General features: G+C 38.5%; 1 protein-coding gene across 1 annotated transcript; it reads right to left on the reverse strand.

Annotated features, from left to right (window-relative positions):
- Nucleotides 1–3,090: 3,090 nt before the first annotated feature.
- Nucleotides 3,091–4,101, reverse strand: LOC128052197 (olfactory receptor 13C3). Its single transcript, XM_052644668.1, has one exon. It carries the CDS (start codon nucleotides 4,042–4,044, stop codon nucleotides 3,091–3,093), a length of 954 nt encoding a protein of 317 aa, XP_052500628.1. The 5' UTR covers nucleotides 4,045–4,101.
- Nucleotides 4,102–10,257: the final 6,156 nt, after the last annotated feature.

The following is a 10,257-nucleotide window of genomic DNA, read 5'->3' on the forward strand; positions in this document are numbered from 1 at the left end:
TAAAGAAAGCTGAGTGCTGAAGAATTGATGCTTCTGAACTGTGGTTTTGGAGAAGACTCTTGAGAATCCCTTTGACTGCAAGGAGATCCAACCAGTCCATCCTAAAGGAGTTCAGTCCTGGGTGTTTATTGGAAGGACTGATGTTGAAGCTGAAACTACAATACTTTGGCCACCTGCAAAGAGCTGACTAATTTGAAAAGACCCTGATCCTGGGAAAGATTGAGGGCAGGAGTAGAAGGGGACGACAGAGGATGAGATGGTTGAATGGCATCAACGACTCGATGGACATGGTTTTGGGTGATCTCCAGGAGTTGGTGATGGACAGGGAGGCCTGGCATGCTCGGTTCATGGGGTTGCAAAGAGTCGAACATGACTGAGTGACTGAACTGAATTGATGGTACTTGTGAAACCTGAAAACACTGGACGCCAGGGTGGTTGCAAACCATAGTTTTGAGTAATTCTAGCAGAGTAAGGTCAGTGAAGAGAAGAATAAAAATCTCTCCTAAACCATGGTTTCCAAAAAAAAGATCATACCTTTTTACCTAGGAGTCCATCCTTGTGTCTATTGCACAAAGATCTACATTTCTTGAAATACTTATGAAAGGTTGTTGCTGAATGAAAAGATGGCCAGGATTCTTGGCCTCCGAAGGAGAAGAACTTAATCTGGGACCAGAGACGAGGCTTGATCATTCAGACCTTTGTGTAATAACGTTTTATTAAAGTATAAAGGAGATAGAGAAAGCTTCTGACATAGGCATCAGAAGGGGTCAGAAAGAGTACCCCCCTGCTAGTATTCAGCTGGATGTTATACAGTCACTACTGCTACTGCTAAGTCACTTCAGTTGTGTCCTGCTCTGTGCGACCCCATAGATGGCAGTCCATCAGGCTCCCCTGTACCTGGGATTCTCCAGGCAAGAACACTGGAGTGGGTTGCCATTTCCTTCTTCAATGCATGAAAGTGAAAAGGGAAAGTGAAGTCACTCGGTCGTGTCCTACTCTTAACGACCCCATGGACTGCAGCCTACCAGGATCCTCCATCATGGGATTTTCCAGGCAAGAGTACTGGAGTGGGGTGCCATTGCCTTCTCCATATATAGTCACTAGCAGTCTGTTAATGAAAGAAAAGGAATGTCTTAAAACTCAGAATGGCACTATGCTCCTCACTCATAAGATGTATTTTGGGATAATCTTGGCACCAAATGCTTCATCCTGGGCCATAAAATGATTAACTTGAATCTTGTAGAAGGACAGGTTACCATACAAGTAGTTTCGTTTACACAGATTCAGTTCAGTTCAGTTCAGTCACTCAGTCGTGTCCGACTCTTTGTGACCCCATGAACCGCAGCACGCCAGGCCCCCCTGTCCATCACCAACTCCCGGGGTTCACTCAGATTCACGTCCATCGAGTCAGCGATGCCATCCAGCCATCTCATCCTCTGTCGTCCCCTTTTCCTCCTGCCGCCAATCACTCCCAGCATCAGAGTCTTTTCCAATAAGTCAACACTTTGCATGAGGTGGCCAAAGTGCTGGAGCTTCAGCTTTAGCATCATTCCCTCCAAAGAAATCCCAGGGCTGATCGCCTTCAGAATGGACTGGTTGGATCTCCTTGCAGTCCAAGGGACTCTCAAGAGTCTTCTCCAACACCACAGTTCAAAAGCATCAATTCTTCGGCGCTCAGCCTTCTTCACAGTCCAACTCTCACATCCATACATGACTACTGGAAAAACTATAGCCGTGACTAGACGGACCTTAGTCGGCAAAGTAATGTCTCTGCTTTTGAATATGCTATCTAGGTTGGTCATAACTTTTCTTCCAAGGAGTAAGCGTCTTTTAATTTCATGGCTGCAATCACCATCTGCAGTGATTTTGGAGCCCCCAGAAATAAAGTCTGACACTGTTTCCACTGCTTCCCCATCTATTTCCCATGAAGTGATGGGACCGGATGCCATGATCTTCGTTTTCTGAATGTTGAGCTTTAAGCCAACTTTTTCGCTCTCCTCTTTCACTTTCATCAAGAGGCTTTTTAGTTCCTCTTCACTTTCCGCCATAAGGGTAGTGTCATCTGCATATCTGAGGTTATTGATATTTCTCCCAGCAATCTTGATTCCAGCTTGTGTTTCTTCCAATCCAGTGTTTCTCATGATGTACTCTGCATGTAAGTTAAATAAGCAGGGTGACAATATACAGCCTTGACGTGCTCCTTTTCCTATCTGGAACCAGTCTGTTGTTCCATGTCCAGTTCTAACTGTTGCTTCCTGACCTGCATACAGATTTCTCAAGAGGCAGGTTAGGTGGTCTGGCATTCCCATCTCTCTCAGAATTTTCCACAGTTTATTGTGATCCACACAATCAAAGGCTTTGGCATAGTCAATAAAGCAGAAATAGATGTTTTTCTGGAACTCTATTCTTTTTTCCATGACCCAGAGGATGTTGGCAATTTGCTCTCTTGTTCCTTTGCCTTTTCTCAAACCAGCTTGAACACCAGGAAGTTCACGGTTTATGTATTGCTGAAGCCTGGCTTGGAGAATTTTGAACATTACTTTACTAGCATGCGAGATGAGTACAATTGTGTGGTAGTTTGAGCATTCTTTGGCATTGCCTTTCTTTGGCATTGGAATGAAAACTGATCTATTCCAGTCCTGTGGCCACTGCTGAGTTTTCCCAATTTGCTAGCATACTGAGTGCAGCAGTTTCACAGCATCATCTTTCTTACATAGATTAGGGGAACAATATCTGAGTATAACATACTGGTTTGTCAAGTAGGTTCTGAGGCATGAGGCAGGACAGACTTGAAGACAAGAGTTTGGGGTAAATGTATAATACATTAGCATAGCTTAAGACAAACATTTCCATAAGAAAAATGCATTGGTTATCTCAAGGTTTGAGAATAGTTAACTTCAGGTGAAACCAGGTGTCATTATGGCAACACAGTATTTTAAGAGAAACCTCTTTTTAAATTTGTGTAGAGAAGGAAAAAAATATCCCTAGTTTGTTTCCTCCTGCCGCTGAAGAGAGATAAAAATGTCTGACACTTGCACGCTATTTCCTCTGTTTGGAGACCCCTGTCCTTTCTGCCTGTTACCCTTTCTCTTACTGGATAGGTTTTTTGTTTAGCAAATATTTTACAGCCACTTTTACATCCTTATTCCTCAAGCTGTAGATTATAGGATTTAGCATGGGAGTTACCACACCATAAAACAGGGAAATGAGCTTATCAGAAGCTTGCAACTTGTTTTCTCCATGCAGTTTTTGAGACTTAGGTTTGGCATACATAAAGAAGATGGTACCATAAAATATAATTACCACAGTCAGATGTGCTGAGCAGGTAGAAAAGGCCTTATGTCTCCCTCTAGCTGAGTTCATTCTCAAGATGGTATAGAGGATGAACATGTAGGAGAAAAATATGACCAGCAGTGGAAGAACTAGAAATGCCATATTTGATACCATCATTGTGATAATATTGAGAGATATATCAGTACAAGCTAGCTTGAGAACAGCTAATATTTCACATGTGAAATGATTGATTACATTATTCTCACAGAAAGGCAATCGCATGGCAAGAGATGTTTGTACAATTGAGTTGATTCCTCCAGAGAGCCATGACACAGAAGCCATCAGAACATACACCACCTTGCTCATGATGACAGAGTATCTCAGAGGGTTACAGATGGCCACATAGCGGTCAAAAGCCATCATGCCAAGCAGCAAACACTCTGTTGAACCCATTGCAAATCCAAAAAACATTTGCACTGCACATCCAGAGAAGGAAATGTTCCTTTTCTTTGAGATTAAGCTCACCAAAGTTGAAGGAACAGAGGAAGATGTATAGCAGATATCCAGAAAAGAGAGGTTTCCCAGGAAGAAGTACATGGGGGAGTGAAGATGGGAATCAAAGATGCTTGCTGTGATGAGAACACCGTTGCCAACTAGAATGACTAGGTACATACTTAGAATTACAACAAAGTAAACAATCTCAGTCTTTGGGTATTCAGAAAGACCCAGAAGAAGAAATTCTAGCACAAATGTCTGGTTAATTTTATCCATGTCCTCTGCTTTCAGGATGTCAAAGGAAGATCTCCTATAAGATATATTTACTGCCAGGAAACAAGTGTTACATGTTACACATTACCTAAACAATTGGTTTTTAAAGAATGTATTATAAGGAGTGTTTGCTTGAAGCCCTGAAGTCCAGTTATCTTCAACAATGTGTATCAACAAAATATAATAAAACTGGAAATGAATAAGGTATCTATGCCATTGCCACTATGTGAAGTTCTACCTATGATTAAAGAAACATACAGAAGTAACTTTTCCTGCTATGGAGGACATGTTCCTGGGTTGAGGTTTCTAAAACTCCTGACTAATTAGTAAATACAAGCCTGACTTCATCTGCCCTAGAAAGTAAAGAGTGGAGATGGCAAAATACCACTCAATAGGACTGGAAATTTTAAATTGAAATTCATGATGGTCAAAATTCACAGAAACTCTGATTTTTGGGGGGCATATATCTTTCTATGCCTGACACTACATAGTATATATTAGTCACCTTAATTGTTTTATAGACAATTAGTAATAATAAATTGAATAGCATAAACTGAAATTTAACATCTGTTTAAACACAGATATCTGTTGATTTCATATTCCAGCTCCTCTTAGTTTCTTGTGTGACTGTTCCTATGACAAGACCACTGCATAGACCAGCTCCACACGAATGTTACAGACAACCTTTGGAGAACATTACATAGTCTCTTCACTTATTTTTACTCTGTGGCTTCAGAGTGTATCTTCATAATTTACTCACTTAAGTCAACCTAAGAGAACAGCAAAAAATGTTTAAATATTTTTTTATAAATAGGTATACATGGGTATATGTACTATTTTATGTTTAACAAAATATAATCATTGTTTGTACTATCCCCATTTTTCAAATATTAAAAAATGGAATTCTTCCAAGGTTGACCACATAGTAAATAATAAAGTAGAGCTCAAAGCTCAGATCAAGTGTAGTTCACAGCACCACTACTTTTAGTATACACATAAGTCATCACACAGTAGGATTTTATGAGACTTTTAGCAGAAACATAATAGAAGGAATTAAGATATTTAGATTAATGTGTTTGTCACATTACTGACTGGATGTGAAAACTGATCTTTTCATAATCACCACGATATTTGACATTGCTCAAAATCACAAGCTTAGTCCTCATATGGCTAATAGATTTGAGGGTTTCAGCATAGCCACTTTTCACCCACTCTGTCACTTAGTTTGCCATGTGATAGTAGTTGAGGAAATCACTTTATAGCAGATATTACTTAGAATCAGAAATCCAATTCAACAGAGGGATTCATACTAAGGAACAATTTAGAATACACAACAGAAATATCACAACTTTGAAGAGAAGACAATAAGGGAATATAAAACCTCAATTTTGGAGATGAAAACTTTAGCCCAAATGACATTGTAAATTTTTATTTGTTCAGCTTAAGGAAAGAATTTTCCTTAAAGAAAAGAAAGAGAAGAAAAAAACCTTCATTTCATTTATGCAACAATTTCTTACTTCAGGATCTTGTGTGTCATATTTTAGGCTTGAAATTAGTTCACTTGCTGATGTCACATGACTAAAATCAGGAACAAGCAATATTCATAGTCCATTATCTTTACATTACAACTTTGCCTAACTGGTAGCATTAAAATCTGTATAAAAGTCATGTGTCAACAGCAGGCTATTGTTAGTGAGAACCTTAGAATAGTCAGGGTCACAAAGTCAAAATGACCTTCATTCAACAGTGCCAGGAACAAGGAGGCAAAAATCCAACTCTTATTCTATACTACTTCACATGACAAGTCAAAATTCTCCCCAATGAGGCTCAGAAATTGGTGAGAGGATGCACTGGATAAGGAACATGAGCACCCTGATCAGACCAATCACTAACAGAAATGGAAGAAGACAGCAAGATTTACCAGGATATATGAAGATGTTTTAACCAGGCTCTTTGAAGCCAGGACTCCAGCGACTGTTGTCTTCCTCTTCCAGACAACTGCAATGACAATGCATCTGAGGCTATCTAAACTGCTTCTTCCAGTCATCTGTTCCAAGCCTTTCCATCCTAGGCAGAAATCTCTCACTAAGTCAAACACACCTTGAACTAGGCTTGTTTCACTACATTTGGTTTACTTCTGCTCCCAGCACTTTAAACTGTTTATGTTGTTACACTGTGAGGTAACAAGAGACATGGGGGAAGGAGCTTATTTGTCTTGTTCATCCTTCTACACCTAAGTCTAATACACTGTCAGCACATAAGAGATGGGTTCTGACTGACTTGGTGAAGGCTTACTTTCTAAACTCAAGCAATTTTCCCATGCAGTATTTGTGAATTAATGATCAGGAAAATTTAACATGTCACATTTGTTCATCAACATCAGGTTTTAGCTTTTTAAACTATTTTTCAGTCAATACTAACAAACAGCCATCTTATATAAATTATTACCATTTATGCATTGTAACTATAGAGAATAATTTAATATTTATTAAAAATATATGTGACATGGGTTTTGTATAGTGGAAAAGCATCTCATATTAAAATCAAAGTCTTTGGTTTGAGGTTCTCTGCCTCTAATTTATAGCTGTCTTCTCATTTGTAAAGTGATAAAAAATATTTGCCTTACTTTCCTTAGAGGAATATTTTTAGGAAATAATGAGATAGCATATGGAAATTAAGGATTAACAGAGTGTACAAATAATAATGAAATAGTAATAGTCATAATGATTCACAGCTGTATTTTAGTGTTAAACTGATACCTCTATTTCATCAGGCTATTCACATTACAAATTACTACTAAATGATAGCTTTAACTATAGACTGAAAAGATACAATGCCATGACAATCAAGATTTACCATTATTATTAATAAATGATTTCTACCTCCTAAAAGAACTTGCTGCATTTCTTGTCAGTACTTACTGCCAGCATTCTGAATTAAGATTAGGATCAACAAACAATGCTTGATTCCTCAGATGTGGAAGAATAAATATTTGTTATGCAACAGGTGTAATTGTTCCCCTGTTCCCAAAGCAATTTAAAGTTGGAATGAGAGATCAATGGAATGGGAACCTTCTTGTGCATTAGGGACATTGTCCCACAGACACAATTAAGAGTGGTGTTGGGAACAAACTGTGGCTGAACTAAAACTCCAAATTGAAACGACACTCTTCTACCCATGTAACATTTCAAAACAGGAGCAAATGTTCACCAAAGTAATTTCATGAAATGTGAGAGCTTTTTAGTTCAAATTATTATTACCAAAATGATGTTAATTCAAAGTAAGAATTTATTAATTCAACGAAAATTATCAAAATGAAATGCTTGAATTGAAAAGTAATCAATTCAATTGATCAATTCAATTCATTGTGAATTCAATGACAAATTTAATGTTTTTGCTTTTTTATATTCATTGTTTTAGACACGTCGATTTTGTGCAGGATGGCATCACCACTTTTGTAATGGAAAAAGATACTGAAAAGCAATAAAATAAACTCACAGCACAAAAAGGGAATCCACATGTTTAATGACACAAAGTAAAGAAGAAAAAGAGTAGGAGGAAGAGGGTAAGCAGGAGAGAGAGGAGTAAGAGGGGAAGAAGTACAGAATGGGCAGTGTAAGGTATGAATTCAGGTAGATAAATAATTCATTACTGAATTAAATGTTTTAGGAAAATTTATTGAGTTATACTGTAGATAATATCAACCTTTGGCAAAGTTACTCTTCAGAAACAAAGAAGAAATAACGACTTTCCCACACAAACAAAGCTGAAGGAATTTAGCACCATGGCTCACTTTACCAGAAATGCTAAAAGGAGTTCTTCAAGATGAAATGACAGAACGCTAATTAGGAAGCATCACTATGAGCAAAACTAGTGGATATGATGGAATTTCAGCTGAGCTATTTAAATCCTTAAAGATGATGCTGTGAAAGTGTTGCAATCAATATGCTGGAAAATTTGGAAAACTCAGCACTGGCCACAGGACTGGAAAAGTTCAGTTTTCATTCCAAGCCCAAAGAAAGGCCAAAGAACATTCAAACTACCACACAATTGCACTCATCTCACACACCAGAAAGTAATGCTCAAAATTCTCCAAGCCAGGCTTCAACAGTATGTAAACCGAGAACTTCCAAATGTTCAAATTGGATTTAAAAAAAACAGAGGAACCAGAGATCAAATTGCCAATGTCTGCTGGATCATAGAAAAAAGCAAGAGAATTCCAGAAAAATCATATATTTCTGCTTCACTGACTATGCATAAAGTCTTTGACTATGCGGATCACAACAAAATGGAAAATTCTGAAAGAGATGGGAATACCAGACCACCTGACCTGCCTCCTGAGTTACTGAATGCAAGTCAAGAAGCAACAGTTAGAACCGGACATGGAGCAACGGACTTGTTCCAAATTAGGAAATGAGTACGTCAAGGCTGTATATTGTTACCCTGATTATTTAACTTATATGCAGAGTACATCATGAGAAATGCTGGATTGGATGAATCACAAGCTGGTTTCATGATTGCTGGGAGAAATATCAATAACCTTAGATATGCAGATGACACCACCCTTATGGCAGAAAGTGAAGAAGAACTAGAGAGCCTCTTGATGAAAGTAAAGAGGAGAGTAAAATAGCTTAAAACTCAACATCCAAGAAACTAAGATCATGGTATCTGGTCCCATCATTTCAGGGCAAACAGATGAGGAAACAATGGAAACAGTGAGAGACTTTATTTTCTTGAACTCCAAAATCACTGCAGATGGTGACTAAATCCATGAAATTAAAAGACATTTGCTCCTTGGAAGGAAAGCTATGACAAACTTAGACAGCATATTAAAAAGCAGAGACATTATTTTGCTGACAAAGGTGCATATAATCTAAGCTATGGTGTTTCCAGTAATCATGTATGGATATGAGAGGTGGACCATAAAGAAAGCTGAGTGACAAAGAATTGATGCTCTTGAACTGTGGTGTTGGAGGACTCTTAAGAATCCCTTGGACAGCAAGGAGATCCAACCAGTCCATCCTAAAGAAAATCAGTCCTGAATATTCATTGGAATGACTGATGCTGAAGCTGAAGCTCCAATACTTTGGCCAACTTATGCAAAGAATCAACTCATTGGAAAAGACCCCGATGCTGGGAAAGACTGAAGGCAGGAGGAGAGTGATGACAGAGGATGAGATGGTAGGATGGCATCACTGCCTTGATGGACATGAGTTTGAGCAAGCTCCCGGAGTTGGTGATGGACAGGGAAGCATGGTGTGCTGTAGTCCATGGGGTTGCAGAATCGGACACAACTGAGCAACTCAACTGAACTGAACTAAATTAGTAGCATGAAAACATGTAAAAATATTCAGCACTTTGAAACACTCAGTTTAATAAAATCTAATTCTATAATAGGATGTTATATTAGCCATTTAAATATAGTATAAAAACTAAAGGAAAAGGGCATTAGAAATTACTGTGATAAATAGAGACTATAAAAATAGGCAAAATACCCTGTTAAAAACATAAAAAGGAGGATTTAAAGGGCAGTATGCATGTCAGGAAGCAACAGTTAGAACTGGACACGGAACACCAGACTGGTTCCAAATAGGAAAAGTATTGTCACCCTGCTTATTTAACTTATATGCAGAGAACATCGTGAGAAATACTGGACTGGAAGAAACACAAGCTGGAATCAAGATTGCCAGGAGAAATATCAATAACCTCAGATATGCAGATGACACCACCCTTATGGCCAAAAGTGAAGAGGAACTAAAAAGCCTCTTGTTGAAAGTGAAAGTGGAGAGTGAAAAAGTTGGCTTAAAGCTCAACATTCAGAAAAGGAAGATCATGGCATCTGGTCGTATCACTTCATGGGAAATAGATGGGGAAACAATGGAAACAGTGTCAAACTTTATTTTCTGGGGCTTCAAAATCACTGCAGATGGTGACTGCAGCCATGAAATTAAAAGACGCAAAAAATAAATAAATAAATAAATAAAAGACATTTGCTCCTTGGAAGAAAAGTTATGACTAACCTAGATAGCATATTCAAAAGCAGAGACATTACTTTGCCGACTAAGGTCCGTCTAGTCAAGGCTATGGTTTTTCCAGTAGTCATGTATGGATGTGAGAGTTGGACTGTGAAGAAGGCTGAGCGCCGAAGAATTGATGGTGTTGCAGAAGACTCTTGAGAGTCCCTTGGACTGCAAGGAGATCCAACCAGTCCATTCT

Source organism: Budorcas taxicolor, chromosome 8 (genome assembly GCF_023091745.1).
Source record: "Budorcas taxicolor isolate Tak-1 chromosome 8, Takin1.1, whole genome shotgun sequence".
NCBI classification, from domain to species: Eukaryota; Metazoa; Chordata; class Mammalia; order Artiodactyla; family Bovidae; genus Budorcas; species Budorcas taxicolor.

Coding starts and splice junctions, on each gene's coding strand:
- LOC128052197 (XM_052644668.1), bottom strand. CDS start 4,044: ATGGATAAAATTAACCAGACATTTGTGCTAGAATTTCTTCTTCTGGGT.